Source organism: Mesoplodon bidens (genome assembly GCF_964165515.1).
Source record: "Mesoplodon bidens genome assembly, chromosome: 1".
NCBI classification, from domain to species: Eukaryota; Metazoa; Chordata; class Mammalia; order Artiodactyla; family Ziphiidae; genus Mesoplodon; species Mesoplodon bidens.
In genome coordinates this window covers 16,093,322-16,119,749 of record NC_138176.1, presented here as the reverse complement: position 1 = coordinate 16,119,749, position 26,428 = coordinate 16,093,322, and the positions used below count along the sequence as shown (strand labels likewise).

Below are 26,428 nucleotides of genomic sequence, written 5' to 3'. Positions count from 1 at the left end.
TTAGTCACATAACATATTAGGACAGAATTAGTTACTTTAGGATAGTGTGTATAAGTACACGAGACTATAGGTTGCTTTAAAGAAATCCACAGCATAGCTTACGTTTCCCTTTAGAAATTTAATAATATGAACGTGATCTCTCTATTTAACTTTGTGGAGAGACAAGCAACAGATAATGTGCTAGATTAAATTCTTCTTTTTTTGTTCATTTTCCCCACCCAGCAAAAACAGCAAATTCAACTTTTTGCAAGAGCCAATAAAATAAGTTTTTATTCCTCAGCTACTTGAAAAGTTGTTTAAAAATAAAAATAGTATTGAGGATGTATATATAACAAGCTTTATGTACTAATTCATTCATTTATTTTTGTTCATTTTATGAAACAAAAATTTTAGAGCTTCTTCCAAGTGCTAGGTACTATTCTAGGACCTTTGAATACATCACAGAACAAAGAAAGTAAAGATCCTGTGGATCTTACATTCGAGCTAAGAGAGACAGACCATAGATAATCAACATAACATATATTATACATATAATATTTTAGAAAGGGATAAGTAATGGAAAAATAAGGTGGAGCTGAGAAGGAGGGATAGATAGATCTAGGGATGGGAGTTATAATTTTATTTATTTATTTATTTATTTATTTTTTATTATTATTTTTTTTGCGGTACGCGGGCCTCTCACTGTTGTGGCCTCTCCCGTTGCGGAGCACAGGCTCCAGACGCGCAGGCTCAGCGGCCATGGCTCACGGACCCAGCCGCTCCGCGGCATGTGGGATCTTCCCAGACGGGGGCATGAACCCGTGTCCCCTGCATCGGCAGGCGGACTCTCAACTACTGCGCCACCAGGGAAGCCCCGGGAGTTATAATTTTAAATAAAATGATCAGGTTAGGCCTATTGAGAAGGTGACATTTGAGTAAAGACTTGAAGCAGGTGAGGGAGTTAGCTCTATAGATATTTAGGAGAAGGGCATTTCAGGCAGAGGGAGTAGCCAGTGGCAAAGGCCCTAAGGCAGGAACATGCCTGGTGTATGTGAGGACCAGCAAAAGGCCAGTGTGCCTGGAACTGAATGACTGGGGCAGGTTGTTGGATGTGAGCTCAGAGAAGTTTCAGAGCAAGGAGATGATCGGGGATATGGAGGTAAGGTGCTGGAGTGATGGAGGTTTGTGAGGAATGGAGCTAGCTGAGCTAAGCCTTAGTGTTGTAGGCCATTGGAAGGATTTTGACTTTTACCCTAAGTTAAATGGGGAGCCATTGTAGAATTTTGAGCAGACGATTGATATAATCTGACTTAGTTTTAAAAGGTTCCTGTTGACTTCTATATTGAGAATAGACTACGAAAGCAGAGTACCAGTTAAGAGACTACTACTATAATTAGAATCTAGATGAGAAATGATAGTAGTGTGGGCAGACAGTAAGGAAGGTAAGAATTGCTTAATACTGAATGTGATTTTAAAACAGGGTTAATAGGATTTATTGATGCATTGGATATGGGGGATGGGAGAAAGAAAAAAGTCAAGGATGACTTGAAGATTGTTTTGACCTTAGAGTAAGATAGAGTTGTCATCAGTTGACATGAGGAAGATTTTAGGAGGAAGATCAGTTTGAATTTGGTATGTTACGTTTGAGATGTCTTTTAGACATCTACGAGGAGATGTTGAAAAGGCAGTTGGAGTTTAGTGGAGAGAGGTCTGTACTGTTTGGGGCTGATTGGCTTAAAAATGTTAAATTGGAAATGGTTGATGATACTTAAAGCCATGAGATCAGATGAGATCATGAGGGAAGGGAGTGTAGAGAGAGAGAAGAGAACAAAGGGCTGTGGGTTACAACAAAATTCACAGAATATTCTGTGCTAGACATAGGTTCCTTCCTTGTGGAAGGTTACCTAATGTTGAAATATTTACAACCACTTACTTTATTGCCTCTGACTTAGGTGGGATAAACAAATCCTGCTTTCAATCCCAGCTATCTCTGTATTTGTCATTTCTAACTAATCAGAACCAGTCTATAAAGCTTTGTTTTCAAGCCTTTCACAACTCAAAAGTAGTAATTGGAAAGCACTGATCTTTGCTAATAGAAGGGCAGTTCCTTTCTATACGGTAATCACATCATTGACCTAAACTGTGAGAACCAAGTATTCTTGGAACAGATCTGGTGTAGTGATTACCACTCACAAATTCATTGTTCTGTAAAATTAGGATATTGTCAGAACAGTCGTGGACATTTAAAATACACTAAAATTGATAACTGTCCTTTGGAGATTGGTTTTAGGAGCCTAGAAAATGTTTAGAATACTTTGGAAACTGAAACAAAATCAAAATTTTCTGATGATGTTAGAAGATAGGACTCTTGCAATGATGTTATCTCATTTTGCCTTTTATTGTGGAGAACTTCAGATTCAATATGATCATAAGACTATTTCTGGAGTGATTACAGTAAGTTACATGTACCTCTCTTCAAACCTTCCTTCTCAGCATTCTTTTCCTTTCCTATTAGCAATCCAGTTTCTTTGTGGGAAATTGCCTTTCACTCATTGAGAGTAGTCTTGATGGGATGATAAATCCAGATACCTGTCTATTTTAAGCTTGGTTTTTCAGCCTCTTTTTAAAAATTCTTTGAATTTCCCCATGTTTTTTCAACAAATACCCATTATTCCTTAACCTAGCCAAAAGTAGTTTCTGTGGCTTACAACCAGAGAAATCTAGCTGATATACTACACTAGAGGTACTATTCAGGGAATTGCTGTTAAACTCACTTGAAGACTTTAAACTTTTATCCTTCTTTATGGAAGAAAAGTTATTTTATAAAATTAATTTGTATAAAGCAAATAAAATTTTTGTACTGATTTCCAGTATCAAAACAGAGATAGAGTCCCTTAGAAAAACTTTTCCAGTGCAAAATAGACTACTTTGGGAAAGAATAAAGACTATAATTCAGTAGTTCTGGAATTGCTTTGGAGAAACTTTCAAAACTTTGTAGTACTTTCTTTATTCTAGGTTTTGTCCTTTGCAATTATTTCTCAATTGTATTTATCTCTGATTATAGAAATTTTTAGTTCTAATTTTACTGTTTTCTTTTGGCATGTATATTTAGTATACCTAATAATGCTAGGCTTCATTGACATATTTCGCCTGTCGACTTAATTATACTTAGTTTCCTTGTATATTAAAATGAGAGGATGGACTTCATAATAGTAATAATGTTACTATTATGAAGGTTTCATTATAGTATTTAATATTAAGTACAATCTCATTCAATCTTATTTTATTTTCACAGAATCCTATGTTCTTCTACATATAATCTCTATGATTAAACTGAAGTTTAGAGAAGTTAATTCGTCCAAGGTTTCATAGTTAATAAGTTGGAAAGCGAGGTTTGACTTCATAGCTCTTGCTCTTAATCTTTTATGGCTCTAAAGTTATTTTCATTCATTCATTCATTCATTCATTCATGCAGTAAGTGAATACTGAAGCCAGTCATGTAAGAGTTGTGGGCCATGTTAAGGATTTTTATTTTTAGTGTGATGGGAAATCATTGAGAGATTTTGAGTAGGGAAATTTATATTTTTAATCATTCTGGTTGCATTGTGGAGAGTTGAATGTGATAGGAAGGGAGCAAGAATGGAAATAAGGAGACCAGTTTGGAGACTATTGCCGTAGTCCAGGTGAGATTGGATGGTGGCTTGTACTAGGATGGTAGTTGGAAAGGGAAGGATCAGTGTTTAGAGCCTGGTAGAGGTGATCGAATTTAAAAATGTTTATAATTGGTAAGGTACAGACACTTAGACACCAACCAGTCAAAACAGCATCAGCTGACTTTAGGACTGGGGCAGGATCCTGGATGAGCCATGCTGTGCCAGGCATTACCCCTTTAGTTGTCTTTTGGGAGAGTCTGGATAATCTCAGGGGGGTCAGGGGAACTGGGAAGGGGAAGGCCTGGTACCTGCAGCAGCATCTGCTTAACAATCAGTGAAGCATTTCCATGTTTTAACAGTTGGAAAGGCTGTATTCCTGCATACGTAATGAATGTCAGTTCAGGATTTGTTGGATATGGATGTGGGAAAAAAAGAGAACTCAAGAATAGCTCCAAGATCTTTGCCCTGAGCAACTGGGTAAATGGAAGTGCCGTTTACTGAGATGGTAAACACTGGTGAAGGAGCAGATTTGGGAGGGAAAAAAATCAAGATTTTAGTTTTGGACATGTTAAGTTTGAGATGATTATGAGACATCCAAGTGGAAATGTCATGTAGATAGTTTCATTTTGAGTCTGGAATTCAAGAGAGATTATGAGGATGGAGGTATACATTTAAGAGGGATGAGTATAATTCCACTTTGGATTGTAGAACAGTGTCAAAAATTTATCTCGCAGTAGACTGTCACTAATGCTGAAAGTTACATCATTAGAAATTCATTTATGCTCTTTGGATTAACCCATGGAAAAGGTAGCATATTAAATCTTTATGAAAACCCACTGTAATGTGAATTAGTTTATTACATCTTTTTCAAGACAGCTGTGATCTGCTTACCTTGAGGAGATTCCCATATTGATTGATAAAAGTTATGCAGGGAGAATTATGCAGAGATGTTCCATAACAGGACAGATAATGAAGTGGTAGATTTTTCATGGATGTGTTCTTATAAAAAGGGAGTCTTGGATGGCTTTAAATGATATTTAATTGGTGGTGAAGCCTTTGTGTGTATAAAGTATTCTCTATAGTTATTTGTGTTTTAAATTAGTATTCAGTTTATAAATTTACATTTTTAATCATTTTAGTTATGAGTGCAGAAAACTACAAATTAACACATCTAATTTTCCTTACACGTTTAAGTCATATTCATAAATCTTTCTATTTATAAACTTACTAATTTAGAGTAAAATAAAGACAATCTGTAGAGTTTGGCTATAGACCATTCCTTCTAATAACTGCCAGAAGTTACATAAAATAAGGTAGTAATAAAGAGGAAGAATTTGACTGCAGGTTTGCATAGAAAAGTAGATATTTTAGATTATAGAGTAAAAATTTAAAAATCTCTAAAATCCAATTTCTTGTATTAAATAACAGTATTTATCTGAAGTTAATAAATAAAATAAATTTAGTTATTAGCATTAGTTTCCTATAATTGCTGTAACAAATTACCACAAACTTGATGTCTTAACACACATTTATTAAGCTCTTACCATTCTGGAAGTTAGAAGTCTGAAATATGTTTCACTGAGCCCAAATCAAGGTGTTTGCAGGGTCACACTCCTTCTGAGGCTCTAAGAAAGAATCTGCATCCTTGACTTTTCCAGTAATAGAGTTTCAATCTCTACATTCATTAGCTCTTTTCCCCTACTCCATCTCCAAAGCATGGAGCACAGCATCCTGCTTCAGTGGTAATATTGATTTCTCCTTCTGTAGTCAAATCTCTCTTACAAGGACGCTTGTGATTACATGTAGAGAGCCCTGTGCTCTAGAGCCTGCGAGCCACAGCTACTGAGCCCGCATGCCACAACTATTGACGCCTGAGTGCCTAGAGCCCATGCTCCGCAGCAATGAGAAGCCCGCACACTGCAAAAAGAGCAGCCCCCGCTCACCGCAACTAGAGAAAACCTGTGCGCAGCAACGAAGGCCCAATGCAGCCAAAAATAATAAGTAAATAAAATAAATAAATTTAAAAAAAGAATAGATACCTAAAATACCTAAAATTGAAAAAGAAATAGTACAAAGAATATACAAATGCCCTTTACCCAGATTAACCTATTATTAACATTTTACTCTTTTTGCTTTATTATTCCTGATTTAAAATAAATCTACATTTTTCTTTTTAAGAAAACAAGATATAGCATTTAGATCAATTAGGTATACCACTTATGTGTAATGTCCATATGATCTTATTTCTCTTCAGTTAAGTTAGAGGTTGGTAAACTTTTCTGTAGAAGGCCACATAGTAACTTTTTTCGGATTTGGGAATTGTATGGTATCTGTTGCAACTACTCAACTCTGCTGAGTACTGCAGAAGTAGCCATAGATAATACTTTAATGAATGAGCATACTGTGTTCTTAAGAAACTTTATTACAAAAACAGGTAGTGGGTTGGATTTTGCTCATGGGCTGTTGTTTGCCAACCTGAGTTAAATGAGTTCTAAGTGGTTTAGAATTGTAGTTTAACTTAAAAAAAAAAAATCACTGTGTTCCTTTAATTTCTTTGGTTACCAAGGAATAGTTCACAGTCTTTTCACTCAGAAATTATAAAGTTTTCTATATTTGATTTAAAAGATTGTATTATTATCAAAGAGATAACCTAGATAACTAGATAACCTAGATAACTTTGTACATGAAAAATACAGACTCATAGAATGTAAGCATTGAAAAAGACTTGGAAGATGAATGAATGAATGCATGGGTGAGTGAACAAATGAGAAAATGAAAACTGTAAAGGCTAATATTTCTGAAATTAGAGTCTGGAAGCTTTAAAATTTTGTGATTCAGTGATAATCTAAAACTTTTTGATATAAGCAAATTTAACATCAAGTGATTGATCTCATAATTGTGTAAAAATGCCACTTGATTGCAGTGCCAGCATTTGTGTTGACTAGTTAGGACCAAGTAGTATCCTTATTGCAGGCTAAAAAGAATATTGAAGAGTACTGATACTTTTGTGATAAGTGAAGGTCAACAGATGTTATGGCATATTATATGGATAAAAAAGGTTTGTAAAAGATAAATGAAAGAAAAGTGCTGGGAGAATTATGTTGTCAAAATAATATAGGTATCTTAAAGTTGCATAAAAAAGGTGCTGTGGAATTGGTATCATTTTCCACTTAGGGCCAATGATTTACTTTGAGCAGAACAATACCATCCATCATTTTAAGCAAAAATTAATTTTAATGATTTTATGTTTGTTTATATATATAATTTATAAGTTTATGTTGGTTTTATATTTATAAAAGAACTTTAAACATAAGGAATTTATTCTAGTTTTTGTTTAAGCATATTAGTTTCATTAGAATTAAAATAATCTGTGAGCCCTTAAATCTGATGAAAATACATTTCCTTTAGGAGCATTCCTTCCATAACTTAAGTTTGAGAAACACTGATCTAGCCTAGCCTGCTACATTTTACAGATGAGGAACCAAGACTCATGAGTAACATCATGAACATGGATAGGAAAAGGCAGTGTTTTTAACTTAGAGTATTTACGTTATCCTGCACTCATTAATAGTTTTTATTTTATTATGCATAATAATTTTTTCTGTTTGAGGATAATAAGCCTCTCTACTGATGCCAATTTTGGCTGTTCTTAATAAGAATGATGCTAAGACAAAATGTAATTTTATTTTTATATTTCTTTAATAGTTTACAATTTATGAATGCTTTAATTTCCACTGTCTTTAAAAAAATTAAATATTTATAATAATCCTTAGGAGATAGATTGTTATTTCTGTTTTATAGATGAAGGCTTGATGATGGCAAAGGTAAGCAGACTTTCCCAAGGTCACACTTTTAATAAGAGACAGAACTGGGATTTGAGTACATTGTTTTCTGTTCTAATATCCTATTAGCATACTGAAGTAAGTCTGGAATTTATATCATTTAAGTAATTCTTTCAGATTGTATTATTTATTTGAACGTATCCAAGTCTGATTTGAGTGTATGATTTTTTCCTCTGTAAGCATTACATTTGCTTTTAGAGTTTTTCCTGTAAGTTATATTTCAGACCATTTATGTACATTATATTTATTAATACGATGAGCATTGGATTCTTAAATTCTCTTAATCCATGTATTCTATTTCTACAATCTAAGGTCTTTGTTTAATGCATTGTGTTGTTTGATTTTTTAAAATAGGTCCTGATTGTTCTTTGAATGTTCCTTCCACTGAGTCTTACTGGATTCTGCCAAATGTTAAACCCTTCAGTCCTTCTGTAGGTCGGGCTTCCCATAAAGCTGTTTTACATGGGAAATTTATGTGGGTGATTGGTGGATATACTTTTAACTACAGTTCTTTTCAAATGGTCCTGAAGTAAGTTTTCTTTTTTTTTTTTCAGATTTTCACAGTCTAATTTTTAAGCTGGATATTTTTCGGTAATAAGACTATCCTAAAGGCCTTATGTTATTGATATACAAATTTATGAATGATTATTTTTGTAATATATCTGTTTTCCACATAGGACTGATTTGAGAATATATAAACTCAGTGTATCAATAAGTTATTTGTCATTGGGCATATAGGTTTGTTCTATATAGATATTTCATTAACTTTCTGGAGTGCTTTTAATAAATTCTGAATAAGAAAATATTAACTTTAAATAAGCCCAGGCCAGGCCAAGCCTATATTGGGCATTATGAATACTGCTACCTTTTATTTTTTCAGAATGAAGTATAATTGCTTATATAAAAGTACTTTCAGTTTTTCTGCAAATTTTAATTTACCTAAACTTTTACTTTGCATTTACTTTACAAGCTTTTGTTGGGAGAACAGTGCCAGTATTATAAGATTGGCTATGCATTTACTGTTGACCCAATAGAGATTGTCCTTTGCGTGATTGGATGACAAGGAGAACTGCATGGATGCTAGCTTTATCTGATTTTTTCAGTTGATAATTTTATTTTATGAACTATTCAATAACAGAATAAAAGAGGAAATAAGAATAATTTGATTATCAATGTTGTTTTCAGGGGTGATATTCATAATGTGTAATAACTGATGCAACTTGGGCATCAACCAGTTGGAACTGACCCTGGACAGTGTACCATAATGGTGTATACCCAAAAGGGTTGCCGTATTTAGTAGATAAATATACAGGGCACACAGTTAAATTTGAATTTTAGATCAATAGTGAATAATTTTTTAGTATGCATAGGCCTCATAATTTTATTTTAGTTTTTGGTTTTGTCCCAAATATTGCATGGATCATATTTACACTAAAAAGTTGTTGTTTATCTGAAATTCAGGTTTAACTGGGCATTCTGTATTTTATCTGTAAACTCTAATTTCTGAAAATATTCGTCCCTTTAATTTTGGGGATCAAAAAAATTCTGTGTTATAAGAGGAGATTGCTTTAAAACTATGATTGAATAAGACTGGAATTAAAGTATGAAATAAAATAAATTCTGGAGAGAGGGAGGAAGAATTTTAGGTAAATATTTAAGTGAACAATTAGAATTCTGTAACACAGTAAGTGAAAGATAAAATATAGTAGAAAGAATTGAAAGAGAGTTGGTAGGATTAAAATGAATTGTTAAGATGTGCAAAGAACCTGAGGAACCGAGAGTTAAATGTGGAAAAGAAAAGGAAATTAACTATGATTCATGAAAATGAAAAGGTTGTGAAAATAAAGTAGAACTTTGGATTAAATTGTGGTATTTGCAAAGTAGAGTTGTGAAGATACAGTATAGTTGTCAAGGAAACATGTAGATCCAAAAAGTTTGTGTTCTGTACAAGTTAAATAGCATATTTTAAATTAAGTGATGAATTTTACTTGATATTCTCCTAAACATATATTTTCTATTTGAACCAGATAGTTTAATTTTTTTTTGTCTGAAACCTGGTTCTTTTGATTACAGTGTTTATTTATCTTTATAGTAAACTAGAGGTATCAGCTTAGAAGTAATCAGCAACTTTGTTGCTGTTTTCACAGGTTAGAGAATATTTTTTCATTTTTCTGAATGTGGTTTAGCTGTAGGTAAGGATATTTAAAAGCTTTTAGAAGTGATGGTGTCAGTTATAAGTTGATTTATCTTCTGTAGTAGAATTTAATTGAGGTGTAGATGTTATGCTTAAGACAAATTATTCAGTAAATAATATAAAAGTTTTGTATTAGTGTCTATTAAATTAGAGAGTATTTTACGGAACATTTATACATCGACATTAGAATTAATATGTATTCATGGGCATAGCAAATTATTTTGAACACTTACTTTGTGCTTAGTACTTGGGATCTATCAGTGGACATAATGAATATCCCATCTTTGTGAAGTTAGTGAGGAAAGACAGGCAATTAGAAAAAAATGTAATTAGCATGATAAATATATATATTATAAATAAATTATATATATGCACATATATTCATATACAGATATAGATAGATAGCAAGATAGGTAGCAGGGGTAAGCAAATCAGGAATGCCAAAGAGGAGGGAGTTGTACTCACAAATGTAGTCATGTACGCTTCATGGGAAAGGTGAGAGCTGAGCAAAGACTTGAAGGGGTCAGACATTGGCAGAGAAGAAAGCCAGACAAAAGCCTTAAGGTAGGAGCTTCAAGGAGGCCCAGGTGACTTTAAAAGTTAGAAGAGCTCACTATTGTTTAGGTTAATCAGCTGGTTCAGAACAAATTAACTCTGGTAATAAATAGCCTAGTCAAGTTACTGTATATTATATATACATTCAGATGATTGAATCCTAATTTAGACTAGATATAACTTGAATGAGTCTCTATTAGAAATTTCTAATATGGTATATGAAATTATGAGTTTATTCTAATTGTTTTTGAATTTAATGAATATTTAAATACAAGAAAGCATATGCAAATTACAAAACTGAAAATGAATCTTAGCTTATGAAGTTATTTCTTTTTCTTGTTTTCAGTTACAATTTAGAAAGCAGTATATGGAATGTAGGAACTGTATCAAGGGGACCTCTCCAGAGATATGGGCATTCTCTTGCTTTATATCAGGTATGAATCCTGCTTTAAATTTTAATCTTTTTTTTCTTTTTTTAGACTTTAGAGGAAGAAATACTAAATCTCAGATTTATTTCAAACATTTAATAAGAACAGTAGACCATATGAATCACAATAACTTGAGATGTCAAAGACTTTTATACTATTTTAGTAAAAAAAAAAAGATTTTAATACAGTCCTCCATTGAACATGAGAAGAAATGAAGGTTGAGTTTTTGTCCATATATGCATAACAAAAATTTACCATTTTAACCATTTTTAAGAGTAGAATTCATTCAGTGGCACTAAGTATATTCAAGTTGTTGTACAGCCATTACTGTTATTTTCAGACCTCTTTTCATCTTGCAAAACTGAAACTCTGTACCCATACAGTAACTCCTCATTTCCCCCTTTCCCTAGACCTTGTAAACTACCATTCTGCTTTCTGTCTCTGTGAATTTGACTATTCTAGGTACCTCATATAAGTGAAATCATACAGTGTTTGTCCTTTAATGACTGGCTTATTTCACTTGGCATGGTGTCCTCAAGATTCATCCATCTTGTAGCATGTGTCAGAATTTCCTTCCTTTTTACATCTGAATAATGTTCTGTTGTATGTATATATTTCACTGCATTTTGTTTATCCATTCATCCATCAATAGATACTTAGGTTGCTTCCACCTTTTTGGCTATTATGAATAATGCTCCTATGAACATGGGTATACAACTATCTTTTCAAGTCCCTGATTTCAGTTCTTTTGGATAGATAGCCAGAAGTGGAATTGCTGGATTGCATGGTAATTCTATTTTTAATTTTTTGAAGAGCTGCTATATTGTTTTCCACAGCAGCTGTAACCATTTTACATTCCTACCAGCAGTGCACAAAGGTTTCAATTCCTCCATATCCTTGTCAACACTTGTTATTTTCCCCTTCCTTCCTTCCTTCCTATAATAGACATCCTGATGGATGTAAAGCAGTATCTCATTGTGGTTTTGATTTGTATTTCCTTAATGATTTGTGATATGTAACATCTTTTCAAGTGCTTATTGGCTATTTGTATGCTTTCTCTGGAGGAACATATATTCAGGTCTTTTGCCCATTTTTAACTTTTTCTTGGTGTTGAGTTGTAGGAGTTCTTTATATATTCTGGATTTTATCCCCTAATTGGATATATTACTTGCAAATATTTTCTCTTATCCTGTGGGCTTTTTCACTCTTGATAGTATCCTTTGATGGGCAGGTTTTTAATTTTGACACAGTCCAATTTATCTGTTTCTTCTTTTGTTGCCAGTGCTTTTGGTGTCATATCCAAGAAATCATTGCCAAATCCAATATTATGAAGCCTTTTCCCTATGTGTTTTTCTTTTAAGAATTGTGAAGTTTTAGTTCTTAGGTCTTTAATCTGTTTTGAGTTAATTTTTGTTTAGGGTATAAAGTAAGGGTCGTTTTTTTCTCTTACATGTGGATATTCAGTTTTCACAGCACTATTTGTTGAAAAGACTTTTTCCCCATTAAATGGTCTTGGCACTCTTGTTGAAAGCATTTGATCATATATGCAGAGATTTATTTCTGAGCTCTCTAGTCCTTTGATCTAGATCTGTGTTTATTCCAGTACCACACTGTTTTGATTAGTGTAGTTTTGTTGTAAGTTTTGAAATGAAGAAATGTGAGACCTCCAACTTCAGTCTTTTCAAGTTTGTTTTATCTATTCGGGGTCCCTTAAGATTCCATAATAATTTTAGGATGGATTTTTCTACTTATGCAAAATGTCATTGGGATTTTGATAGGGATTGCTTTTAATCAGTTATTTTTATGTATTTGTGGGGTTCATGAATTTAGCATGATTAAAATCAGGCTACTGAATTGGTTTTTATTTTGAATCAACAAAAATTCATGTATTTTGTGGACTGTGACTACACTTTTCAAATCAGAACTTATATATTTTCTGTGCTTGTTTAAGAAAATTTGGAAAACACAGGAGCAATGTAAAGAATAAACTACCACTGTTTTTTGCTATGCATGTACATGTTTAAGAAATTAAATAAAAATCTCTCTATGTACATATGTATGTGGATATGTTTCTTTGTTTTCTTTCAGTTTTTTGATTTATTTCATTTTTTTGTAACAGCTTTATTGAGATATAATTGGCATATGATACAATTCATGTGTTTAAAATGTACAACTGAATGCTTTTTAGTATCTTCAGAGTTGTGCAATTATCTCTTGCAGGTTTGTCAAAATTGCAATGTTGTGTAATCAATTTTAGAATATTTTCATCACCTTGTAAAGAAGTCCCGTACCCTTCAGCTGTCACCCCAAACCTTCTCATCCTCCCAGCTTTAAGCAATCGTGAAGCTGTTTCCTTTCTCTGTAGATTTGTCTTTCATATAAGTGAAATTGTTTACTATGTAGCTTATGACTGGCATGTTGCAGCATATATCAGTACTTAATTTTTATGGTTAAATAATATCTATTATATGGATATTTTACATTTTGTTTATCCATTTATCAGTTGATGGGCACTTGAGTTGTTTCCCCTTTTGGCTATTATGAATAATGCTGCTATGAACATTCATGTATAAGTTTTTGTGTGGGCATATTCTTTCATTTCTCTTGGGTATAGTAGAGTTGAAATTGCTGGATCATATGGTAACTGTTAACTTTTTGAGGGACTTGCGGACTGTTTTCCAAGGTGGCTGCACCATTTACAGTCCTGCCAACTTTGTATGAAGGTTCCAACATGTACACATCCTCACCAAGACTAGTTAATCTGTCTTTTTGATGATAGCCATCCTAATAGGTGTGAAGTGGTACCTCATGTTTGATTTGCATTTCCATGTTGACTAATGATGTTAGTCATGTGCTTTTTTGAGTACTTGTATTTTCTTTGGAGAAATGTCTATCTAAGTCCTTTGCCCATTTAAAAATTTTTGAGATGTCAGAGTTCTTTATATATTCTAGATACAAGTCCCTTATCAGATACATGATTTGCAAATATTCCGCTTCTTTTACTTTCTTGATGGTGTCTTTTGAAGCACAAAAGTTTTTAACTTTGATGAAATCCAATATATCTTTTTTCCTTTTGTTGCTTGTGATTTTGGTGTTGTAGCTAAGAATCCACTGTCAAATCTAAGGTCATGCATATTTAGCCCATGTTTTTTTTTAAGTGTTTTATAGTTTTTTTGGCTCTTACGTTTAGGTCTTTTATCCACTTGAAGTTTTGTATGTCATGTGCAGTAAGGATTCAAGTTCACTCTTTTGCATGTGACTATCCAGTTCTCTTAGCACTGTTTGTTGAAGAGACTATTCTTTCCCCATTGAATGGTCCTGGCACTTTTGCCAAATATCAGTTAGCCATAGATATATGGATTCTTTTCCTAGACTCTTAGTTCTGTTGATTTGTATGCTCCTCTTTTTGCCAGTAGCATACTATCTTGATTACTTTTGCTTTGTAGTAAGTTTTAAAGTTGAGAAGTGTTAATCCTCAATTTTTTTCTTCTTTTTCAAGATTATTTGGATATTCTCAGTCTCTTGCAATTCCGTATGAATTTTGGAATCAACTTGTCAATTTCTACAGAGAAGCCATTTGGAATTTTAATAGAGATTGCATTGAATCTGTAGATCAATTTGGAGAGTATTGCCATCTTAACAATATCAAGTCTTCTGATCCATGAACACAGGAGTTCTTTCCATTCATTTACATCTTTCAGAATTTCTTTCAACAATGTTTTGTAGCTTTGAGTACAAGTGTGGAATTTCTTTTGTTAACTTTATTCCTAGTTATTTTATTCTTTTTGATGCTTTTGTAAATTGAATTGTTTACTTAGTTTCATTTTTGGATTGTTCATTGCAAGCTTATAGAAGTATAATTGGTTTTTTGTACATTGATCTTTTATTCTGCAATGTTGCTGAAGTCATTTATTAACTAATTGTTTTTTTTAGATTTTTTTTTAAACATCTTTATTGGAGTATAATTGCTTTACAATGTTGTGTTAGTTTCTGCTGTATAACAAAGTGAATCAGCTATATGCATATATATATATATATATATATATATATATATATATATATCTCCCTGTATCCCCTCCCTCTTGCGTCTCCCTCCTACCCTCCTTTTCCCACCCGTCTAAGTGGTCACAAAGCACCGAGCTGATCTCCCTGTGCTATGCAGCTGCTTCTCACTAGCTATCTGTTTTACATTTGGTAGTATGTATATGTCAGTGCTACTCTCTCACTTCATCCCAACTTACCCTTGCCCCTCCTTGTGTCCTCAAGGCCATTCTCTATGTCTGCATGTTTATTCCTGTCCTGCCCCTAGGTTCATCAGAACCATTTTTTTTTTAGATTCCATATATATGTGTTGGCATACGGTATTTGTTTTTCTCTTTCTGACTTACTTCACTCTGTATGACAGACTTAGGTCCATCCACCTCATTACAAATAACTCAATTTCGTTTCTTTCTATGGCTGAATAATATTCCACTGTATATAGGTGCAACATCTTCTTTATCCATTCATCTGTCGATGGACACTTAGGTTGCTTCCATGTCCTGTCTACTGTAAATAGTGCTGCAGTGAACATTGTGGTACATGATTCTTTTTGAATTATGGTTTTCTCAGTGCATATGCCCAGTCGTGGGATTGCTGGGTCATATGGTAATTCTATTTTTCGTTTTTTAAGGAACCTTTGTACCATTCTCCATAGTGGCTGTATCAATTTACATTCGCACCAACAGTGCATCTCCACACCCTCTGCAGCATTTATTGTTTGTAGATTTTTTTTTTTTTTTTTGGTGGTACGCGGGCCTCTCACTGTTGTGGCCTCTCCCGCTGCGGAGCACAGGCTCCGGATGCGCAGGCCCAGTGGCCGTGGCTCACGGGCCCAGCTGCTCCGTGGCATGTGGGATCTTCCCGGACCGGGGCATGAACCCGTGTCCCCTGCATCGGCAAGCGGACTCTCAACCACTGCGCCACCAGGGAAGCCCTGTTTGTAGATTTTTTGATGATGGACATTCTAACTGGTGTGAGGTGATACCTGATTATACTTTTGATTTGCATTTCTCTAATGATTAGTGATGTTGAGCATCCTTTCATCGGTTTGTTGGCAATCTGTATTTCTTCTTTGAAGAAATGTCTATTTAGGTCTTCTGCCCATTTTTGGATTGGGTTGTTTGTTTTTTTGCTATTGAGCTGCATGAACTGCTTTTATATTTTGGAGATAAATCCTTTCTCAGTTGCTTCGTTTGCAAATATGTTCTCCCATTCTGAGGGTTGTCTTTTGGTCTTGTTTATGGTTTCCTTTGCTGTGCAAAAGCTTTTAAGTTTCATTAGGTCCCATTTGTTTATTTTTGTTTTTATTTCCATTTCTCTAGGAGGTGGGTCAAAAAGGATCTTGCTGTGATTTATGTCATAGAGTGTTCTGCCTATGTTTTCCTCTAAGAGGAAGCATATTTCCTCTCTGCCTACTTTCTGGGGAGTTTTTATCATAAATGGGTGTTGAATTTTGTCGAAAGATTTTTCTACATCTATTGAGATGATCATATGGTTTTTATCCTTCATTTTGTTAATATGGTGTGTCACATTGATTAATTTGCATATATTGAAGAATCCTTCCATTCCTGGGATAAACCCCACTTGATCATGGTGTATGATCCTTTTAATGTGCTGTTGGATTCTGTTTGCTAGTACTTTGTTGAGGATTTTTGCATCTATGTTCATCAGTAATATTGGCCTGTAGTTTTCTTTGTTTTGACATCTTTGTCTGGTTTTGGTATCAAGGTGATGGTGGCCTCGTAGAATGAGTTTGGGAGTGTTCCTCCTTCTGCTATATTTTGGAAGAGTTTGAGAAGTATAGGTGTTAGTTCTTCTCTAAGTGTTTCATAGAATTTGCCTGTGAAGCCATCTGGTCCTGTACTTTTGTTTTGGAAGATTTTTAATCACAGTTTCAATTTCAGTGCTTGTGATTGGTGTGTTTATATTTTCTATTTCTTCCTGGTTCAGTCTCGGAAGGTTGTGCTTTTCTAAGAATTTGTCCATTTCTTCCAGGTTGTCCATTTTATTGGCATATAGTTGCTTGTAGTAGTCTCTCATGATCCTTTGCATTTCTGCAGTGTCAGTTGTTATTGCTCCTTTTTCATTTCTAATTCTGTTGATTTGAGTCTTCTCGCTTTTTTTCTTGATGAGTCTGACTAATGTTTTATCAATTTTGTTTATCTTCTCAAAGAACCAGCTTTTAGTTTTATTGATCTTTGCTATTATTTCCTTCATTTCTTTTTCATTTATTTCTGATCTGATCTTTATGATTTCTTTCCTTCTGCTAACTTTGGAGTTTTTTTGGTTCTTCTTTCTCTGATTGCTTTAGGTGTAAGGTTAGGTTGTTTATTAGAGGTTTTTCTTGTTTCTGGAAGTAGGATTGTATTGCTATAAACTTCCCTCTTAGAACTGCTTTTGCTGCATCCCATAGGTTTTGGGTTGTCGTGTTTTCTTTGTCATTTGTTTCTAAGTATTTTTTGATTTCCTCTTTGATTTCTTCAGTGATCTCTTGGTTATTTCTTAGCGTATTGTGTAGCCTCCATGTGTTTGTAATTTTTACAGTTTTTTCCTGTAATTGATATGTAGTCTCATAGTGTTGTGGTTGGAAAAGATACTTGGTACAATTTCAATTTTCTTAAATTTACCAAGGCTTCATCTGTGACCCAAGATATGGTCTATCCTGTAGAATGTTCCATGAGCACTTGAGAAGAAAGTGTATTCTGTTGTTTTTGGATGGTATGTCCTATAAATATCAGTTAAGTCCATTTTGTTTAATTTGTCATTTAAAGCTTGTGTTTCCTTATTTATTTCATTTTGGATGATCCATCCATTGGTGAAAGTGGGGTGTTAAAGTCCCCTACTATAATTGTGTTACTGTCGATTTCCCCTTTCATGGCTGTTAGCATTTGCCTTATGTATTGAGGTGCTCCTATGTTGGGTGCATAAATATTTACCATTGTTATATCTTCTTCTTGGATTGATCCCTTGATCATTATGTAGTGTCCTTCTTTGTCTCTTGTAATAGCCTTTATTTTAAAGTCTATTTTGTCTGATACAAGAATTGCTACTCCAGCTTTCTTTTGATTTCCATTTGCATGGAATATCTTTTTCCATCCCCTCACTTTCAGTCTGTATGTGTCCCTAGGTCTGAAGTGGGTTTCTTGTAGACAGCATATATACAGGTGTTGTTTTTGTATCCATTCAGCCAGTCTGTGTCTTTTGGTTGGAGCATTTAATCCATTTACATTTAAGGTAATTATTGATATGTATGTTCCTGTTACCATTTTCTGAATTGTTTTGTGTTTGTTTTTGTAGGTCTTTCCCTTATCCTGTGTTTCCTGCCTAGAGAAGTTTCTTTAGCATTTGTTGTAAAGCTGGTTTGGTGGTGCTGAATTCTCTTAGCTTTTGCTTGTCTGAAAAGCTTTTGACTTCTCCATCAAATCTGAATGAGATCTTTGCTGGGTAGAGTAATCTTGGTTGAAGGTTTTCTCTTTCATCACTTTAAATATGTCCTGCCACCCACTTCTCGCTTTCAGAGTTTCAGCTGAAAGATTAGCTGTTAACCTTATGTGGATTCCCTTGTATATTATTTGTTTCTTTTCTCTTGCTGCTTTTAATATGTTTTCTTTGTATTTAATTTTTGATAGTTTGATTAATATGTGTCTTGGCATGTTGGTCTTTGGGTTTATCCTGTATGGGACTCTCTGTGCTTCCTGGACTTGATTGACTATTTCCTTTCCCATGTTAGGAAAGTTTTCGACTATAATCTCTTCAAATATTTTCTCGGACCTTTTCTTTTTCTCTTCTTCCTCTGGGACCCCTATAATTCGAATGTTGGTGTGTTTAATGTTGTCCCAGAGGTCTCTGAGACTGTCCTCAATTCTTTTCATTCTTCTTTCTTTATTCTGCTCCCTGGCCGTTATTTCCACCATTTTATCTTCCAGCGTACTCGTCTGTTCTTCTGCCTCAGTTATTCTGCTATTGATTCCTTCTAGAGTATTTTTAATTTCATTTATTGTGTTGTTCATCACTATTTGCTATTTAGTTCTTCTAGATCCTTGTTAAATGTTTCTTGTATTTTCTCCATTTTGTTTCTGAGAATTTGGATCATCTATACTATCACTACTCTGAATTCTTTTTCTGGTATGTTGCCTATTTCATCTTTATTTATTTGATCTTGTAGGTTTTTACCTTGCTTCTTCGTCTGTAATATATTTTCTTGTCGTTTCTTTTTTTTGATGTTTGGGGCTGTATTCCTGTCTTATAGGTTGTTTGGCCTTAGGTGTCCAGCACTGGAGTTTGCAGGCAGTTGGATAGAGCTGGGCCTTGGTGCTGAGATGAGGACCTCTGGGAGGACTTACTCTGATTAATATTCCCTAGAGTGTGAGGTTCTCTGTTAATCCAGCGGGTTGGACTTGGAGCTCCCACCACAGGAGCTTGGGCTGGACCTCTGGCCTGGGAACCAAGCAAAAAAAGAAAGAAAGAAAGAAAGAAATAAAAAAGGAGCAGTATGATATCAAAGAATAAAAAAACAAAAAGATTTGAAAGATAAAAGATATATTAGGAAAAGTAAAAATATAATTGTAACAACTGCAACAAGGTAAAGTAAAATCACAACAGAAAAAAGAAAAAAAAAGGTGGGGGGAACAAGCCAAAAGGAGAGAACAATAACAAAGTATAAAGAATAAAATAAAATTAGAAAAATAAAAGATTTATTAGGAAAATAAAAATATAAATGAATCAACAAGGTAAAACAGAACCCCATCTAAAAGAAGAAAAAGAAAAAGAAAAAAAAAGCCTTGACTATGTGGAAGGAGTTTAGGCAGGGGTGGAACTTAGGCAGGGGTGGGGTTTAGGGTGGGGCGGGACCTAGGCAGGTGGGGTGTGTGACATTTGAGCATGGGGCGGGGCCTAGGCTCAGGACCCATGCAGCCAGAAAAGGCCCTGGGGGCGGGGCATGTGTGGGGCGATGTTCAAGCGTGGGGCTGGGCCTCTGTTTAGGACCTGACAGGAGGGGAGAGGCAGCAAGTGGAAAGGATGGCCTCTGGAGTGTGGAGTTCCAGAGTTTGGAGGTAAGGCCCTGGGTGAGCGTGTGTTGGTGGGGTTTAGGCCCAGCCTGTTGGAGGGGGTCTCCATGTGTAGAGGTAGGGCCCTTGGTGGGAGTGCAGGGCAGGGTTTGGGCTCTGTGTGGCAGGAGGGAGGCTCCGAGGGCAGAGGATTAGGCTGGGGAGCCCAACAGTCTTCCCAGTGCCTAAGTGGACAGAGAAAGTGCTGGCCCCCTTCCCTTCCGTTCCTTCACCTCCTTCCTGCACCGTCTCCCACAGGGTTTCCCCCGACCCGTTGGATCCCTAACTGGGGGTGGGTCCCACTGGGTGTAGGAACTCCTCCCCTCCCCCAGCCGCCCCTCAGGTGTGCTGGTCCTGGAGGTCCAGCCTTTACTTTTGCTCCCCCTTCCCTCCCTCCCACTCCCTCAGGACGTGCGTGGCTGGAGGGGGCCTGGGTGGGCAGAGGATCAGGCCCGAGATCTCGACAGGTTCCTGGGGGTCCAGGCGGGCAGGGGAAACCTGGCCATGCTCCCTTTAGATCCTCTGCCCTCCCAGTGGTTCCCTAATTTCCCCCTTCCGGCCTGAGTTCCCTTCCCCTCCCCCAGCTGCTCTTCAGGGGTGCCAGTCCCGTCCTGCCTCCACTTCTCCCCCTTCACTCCCCCAATGCCCCATGTCCTACCTGGTCGCTGGGAGTTCCTCCCATCCCCTTAGGTGTCTGTGGTCCCCCACCGGTGCCTGGTAGGTGCCCTAGTTGTGCGGTGACATGAATTCTGCATTCTCCTAGTCCACCATCTTGACTCCGCCCCCTCTAATTGTTTTTCTATTTCTTAGTATTCTCTGTATACAAGTTCATATCATCTACAAATAGAAATATTTTATTTTTCTAATCTTTATACCTTTATTCAGTGTTTGCATATTTGCTCTGGCTAAACTCTTGAGTACAATGTTGAATGTAAGTGGCAAAAGCAGGCACCTTTATCTTATTACTGACCTTGGTGAAACATCCAGTCTTTTACCATTAAGTGTATGTAATATCATCTTTCTGTTTTTCTTAGATGCTCTTTATTAGGTTGAAGAAATTCTTTTCTCTTTCTAGGTTGTTGAAATAGTAATGATTTATATATCATTCATTTCAATCATATTGAAATTGTATAATTTATAAGTACTATAAGGTATTTGCTCATAGCCGTGAGAAGTGGTAATAAAAATGTACTCCACATAATATACGCAAATGTGATCTACCTTTCTGGTGAACAATGATGAAAACAGTGAATGATTGAGACTAGCACAAACAGTACAAATAGATGGTAAAATTCAAATTTAACAACTAGGGACTCAACAACTAGGATAATTAAAAACATGGTTAATTGACTACATAACTTTTAAATAAAATACCTTAAAGTAACTTTTTGTAAGTGTGGATTTTCCCCCTTCTTGTAAGTAAAATAATTAATTATCATTACTCATGTGTTCCCATTTGACTTTTTACAAATAAGAACTATGTCTTATGCATGTTGTGAGCAATTACTAAAATTTAATGTTTAAATTTAGTCTTTATTTTTAATTAATATATCTTGCTAAGATACAAATTTTTTTTTATTAACATATGTTTTTTTAATTTACAGGCAAACATCTTTATGTATGGAGGCAGAATTGAAACAAGTGATGGCAATGTCACAGATGAATTATGGGTTTTTAACATACATAGTCAGTCATGGAGTACAAAAACTCCTACTGTGCTTGGACATGGTCAGCAGTATGCTGTGGAGGGACATTCAGCACATATTATGGAGTTGGATAGTAGAGATGTTGTCATGATCATAATATTTGGATATTCTGCAATATATGGTTATACAAGCAGCATACAGGAATACCATATCTGTAAGTTACTTTGAACATGTAACTATATACTCTTCTTTATTAGTTGAGAATATTTTATCTATAATAAAATCTTCATATGAATTTAGTCAAAATGGTTAGTTATTTGAAATTAGAATTATAAACCAAGAATTAATACTTTTTACTATAAACTTTTTTATTTTGTGTTAGATATTGTCCTTTAATATGTAAGTTATCTTCTTAGCCAAATGTGCAGAAACGTTACATACTAGACACATTTTCTAAGAATTGAGAATATGTATTTTAAATATCTGAAATTCCAATAGATGGTGCTATTTCTTTGGATTTTACTTAAGAACTGAAAGCTAAAACTAACCCAGTTTCTTTACTATGCATTCCATGATTTCAGGATGTTTCATTTTTCAAGGTTCTGTTTCTAATCTTATTGCAATATCTCTATGTATGTATTATTCTTCTAAAGTAAGCTTCCCAAAGACAGTCTTTTGGCTTCTATAAAAGATTTTATCTGGTGTGTGAAGGTGACTGGGGCAATCTACATATGACTCTTAAATACTCTAATTTATTTTTCTGGTATTTTATTTCTTTGAATTCTTTATGACATTTTCAAACAGTTGTAAGTTTTTTTTTTTTTTTTTATTTGCCTACAAATGTATATACGCTATGTTTGCTATTTAGATTCAGGAACATACTCCATTTCTGGTTCTGGCCAGGATTATGAACTCAAGTTTTTGGCCCTTTAGTGTATAGACAACTATATTCAACTATTTAGAGTCCTTGTGTAATCTTAATGAGAGAACTCATTTGCAGATCACCATTGGCAACAACAAGAGAGTGCTTGTGTGTCAGAGGAAGACTCCCTTCTAAATTCTCCACTGTTTCCCCTTCAGTCCTTTTAAGTGATCTTTTCTTTTTCATATCCCCAGTACAGCTGGGCTGGAATTGGGATATGTATCCTCCTTACTTCTTACTGTCATTTCCACTCTATTTTTACTCCTTCCTCCTTTAAATCACTCAACTTTGAATCTTACATCATCAGACTATACCACCTACTACTCCTCCATCTTACACTCCTCTGTTGCTCCTTTGATCACTGTGCTTAATTCCTGGAAGAATATAGCTTCTGGCTCACTGTCTCTGTCCTACATATATTAGCCAGATATTTTTATGGATATTTTAGGATCCATTTAAATACTTCTGTCCTCTCAATTTTTTGATCTCGCTTACAAAGATCTTGTTTTCCATCCTGTTTGGGTCTTTCTCTCGCATTGCGGTACTCTTGACTTTGTGTACTTGCTACGAAGCCCATAATTTCCATTTCAAGTATCTTACTCTTCAAGTGCTGCTGATCTTTCCAGCTTACTCCTGAAGAGTGTCCAGACTCTGGGAATTCTTCAGCCTTACCAGAGCCTTTAGTCTGTTGAGCCTCTGGTCAGTGCTTCACTCTCTCTCACCCTCTCTTGTGTGTACTTCTCATTTACCTAGTTTTAAGTTCATAATCACCAATCTGTCTTACAGTTTTCGAAGATGACTGTTTCATATGTTTTCCTTTCTCTCTTCAAACTTCCAACACTTCACTCTTCATCATTACTCTCTTACTTCTTATTTTACTGAGAAAATAGAAGAAATCTAAAGAGAATTCTGGTGATAGGAACATTTTAGAGTGTAATGGTTAATAAATGCTACATTAAATAAGCCTGTTTACATACATTATTGTCATAACAAACTCATGGTAGCAGTGAATCAAATGTGGGTGAGTCATTCTCATTTTTCAGATGGGCCCAAGAGTCGTTTAAGCAAGAGTGACAAATTTTCTACGTAAAAAGGTTGTTTTGATTTTTTATTTTGTTTTTAATTTTTGGTTTTATTATAGTGTTCAGGGAATGTTGTAGGTATTATTTCTGCTTTTTCTAATTTATTGAGTTTTCTTTGGGGCCCAATTTTCATAAATGTTCTATAGACACTTGAAAAGGAGGTAAATCCTATAATATCAAAGTATAGCATTTGATACATATATATAAAATCTACTTTATTGATTATTCTGTTTAGGTTTTTTCTTCCTTACTTATGATATTTTTTAACTTGATCTATCATGCTCTGAAAGTTAATAAAAGTCTAAAAATGTTAGTTTATTTTTTGCCTCTTTCTTGTGTATTCTGGAATTTATGCTTTACGGAAGTTGCTATTATGGATATTCATAACTGTTATATCTTTATTGCAAATTGTATCTTTTAGTATCATAAAGTGCTTTGTTCAGTGTTTTTTGATCTGATTTCAACATTGTCTATTATTAATATTATGGCTCTTGGTTTTTTTTTTTGGTGGGGAAGTTAGTCTTTTCCCTGTGTACCTTTGCCCATTCCTTTATTGTTAACCATTCAAAATCCCTTTGTTTTAAATGTATCTCTTGTATACAAGAGAAAGTTGGATTTTGCTTTGTGATCCCTCTGGTTTTTGTACATTTTATGTACATTTTATGTTTTTTTAAAATTACTTTGTTGTCTTTTTTGTTTTTAATTATAGCTCTTCTCATGATTAGGGAGAGTGAGGCCTATTTTTTGTGGGAACAAGATAGGTAATATTTGAGATCTACCATTAGGCTTCTTCCATGTTCTTTGTTTTTTGTCTTCCTTTCTGCATTCTTGCAGCTTTCTCTATCTGATTCTCTTAGTTTCACTGGCTTTTTGCACATTCGCACCTGATTTGGAGTTGGTGCGTTTTTTTCATTCCTAATTTCTCTGGAAATTTAATTTTCTTTTTCTTTCACTTTTCCTCCCTATGTTTTCCTTATTTTATATGTCTTCCCTGAGGAAAACGGGAAGATTCAGGATTAAACTATTACCATGCTTGTACTTGAACCATAGGTGATGACTTTTTAAGTTTTAAAATGAATACTTTAAGTCGACAGTTAACCAGTACTTTTACTCTTTGATCAACTTCCAATTTACAGGCTACTGTTTCTACTAATTTAATTCATATTGTTTTACTTTGAACACATTTGACATTATTATAAGTATTTTATGCTAGGGGTCACAATCTTTTCTATAAAGGGACGGATAATAACTTTTAGGCTTTGTGGACCATATGGTCTTTGTCAAAACTAATCAACTCTGCTGTTGTAACATGAAAGGAGCCATAAACATAAACAGATGGGCATGGCTTTGTTCTAGATTTAGCCCTGGGTCTTAGTTTGCCTACCCCTCCTCTAGAGAGAGAGTGTGGACTTCTGGGGGCCTAGCAACGCAGGTCCAAATTAAGTTAAACTTTTGGCATGTGGTATTTTTTTTTTTTGAGTTTTTATGTAAGATGAATTTATGCCCCAAAGTGACATTATGTTTAATCTATTCCCAAACTACTTTTTTCCTCTATGTAGAGCTAGAGCTGAAATAGATGTTTTCTGTCTGCCTCTGCAGAACAGATTTTTAAAAACCTTACTTTTTCATTGATGGTATAACCCTTTAGGGATCCCGACCTTATATAGAAGTTCTTTGATGCCATACCTGCATGGGTTTAGCTGCAGTATTGGCCATTGAAACAAATCTGTAGGCCACCTGATTGGTACATGCCTTCCCTACCCCATCTCCCTACTGGGTATAGTTTACAGTTCGCAGAATATATTTTACTTTTTTCGTATTTCCCTTTATTGAAGGATAGTCTCATTCAGTCCTGAGACATGGTGGTGGTTATACTTTCCATGGATGGTTAGGAAGGCACAACAAATTTATTCTAATCTTCTCTGAATGGTAAATGTTGGTATGGATTGTTAACCAGTAAATTCATTGGTTGCTAGGTTTTTGGTTTTATTTGGAATAATTTTTTTTTTGTGTGTGTGGTACACGGGCCTCTCCCTGTTTTGGCCTTTCCCGTTGTGGAGCACAGGCTCCAGACGCGCAGGCTCAGTCGCCATGGCTCACGGGCCCAGCCGCTCCGTGGCATGTGGGATCCTCCCGGACCGGGGCACGAATTCGTGTCCCCTGCATCGGCGGGCGGACTCTCAACCACTGCGCCACCAGGGAAGCCCTGGAATAATTTGATTACAAAATGTCAAGTGTAGTTTTGGTAAATTTGAAAGTATTTCTACAGAGGGTGGTTTTTTTTTTGCCTTATTCTATAACCAAAATACTATTTCTAAATAAATTTATCAACAGGGTATTTTTGGTTTGTTTTTTGTCCTATTAATTGTATTATTTGTTAGGTACCTTTATGAATGTAGTATAAGGTGGAAATGGGAAGAATACATGATTCATGAGTTTTATAAGAATAGTTGGTGAATTATGAGTAGTTTTAAAATGCTATAAATTATTTAAGTACAAAGTAAAACTCATCAATTTTTCTAAAATGATATCTTAATAATATAAAGTTAACATATTACTTGACTCCTAAAGCATTTTGAATTTGTCGCTTATTGTTAAAGTATGTGATGTCAAAAAAATAACCTGTAAGTACTTCCACTTTGGAAAGTACTTATGAAAGAATACAAAACAATAGGTGTATGTAAAGATGTTGTCAGAATAATTAAGTTGTGTATACCATAGACAAGTGCTACTTTAGGGAACGACTATGTTAAGTAAGGCTGCTCTGAATATAAATAATGGGATAATTTATCATCTTAGTTATAAGTGAATACTTATCTCTGTGGAGAGAGTTAAAATTTTTTTCCCTTTGTTCTTAGTGGGAATTACTACACTGTGATGTGAGTTTAGGCTCTTTTTCTTGACTGATTTTAATGGCATCAACTACCCAAATGTAGATTGGATTTACTTTGATTAACCGTTCATGTTTAAAGCTTCTAGGAAACTAAGAAAAAAGGTTTTTTTTTTTTCAATTAAACAAGAGGCTATCACTTTAACCA

At 34.9% G+C, this 26,428-nt stretch overlaps 1 protein-coding gene across 1 annotated transcript in view; it reads left to right on the top strand.

The window, feature by feature from the left end:
- The window catches only part of ATRNL1 (attractin like 1), a 696,121-nt gene that overhangs the window by 43,537 nt on the left and 626,156 nt on the right, over positions 1 to 26,428 (top strand). The window contains exons 6-8 of the mRNA XM_081236563.1: positions 7,829 to 8,003; positions 10,570 to 10,657; positions 21,345 to 21,600. Coding sequence (XP_081092689.1) covers positions 7,829 to 8,003; positions 10,570 to 10,657; positions 21,345 to 21,600 — 519 coding nt within the window. The remainder of the gene's footprint in view (positions 1 to 7,828; positions 8,004 to 10,569; positions 10,658 to 21,344; positions 21,601 to 26,428) is intronic.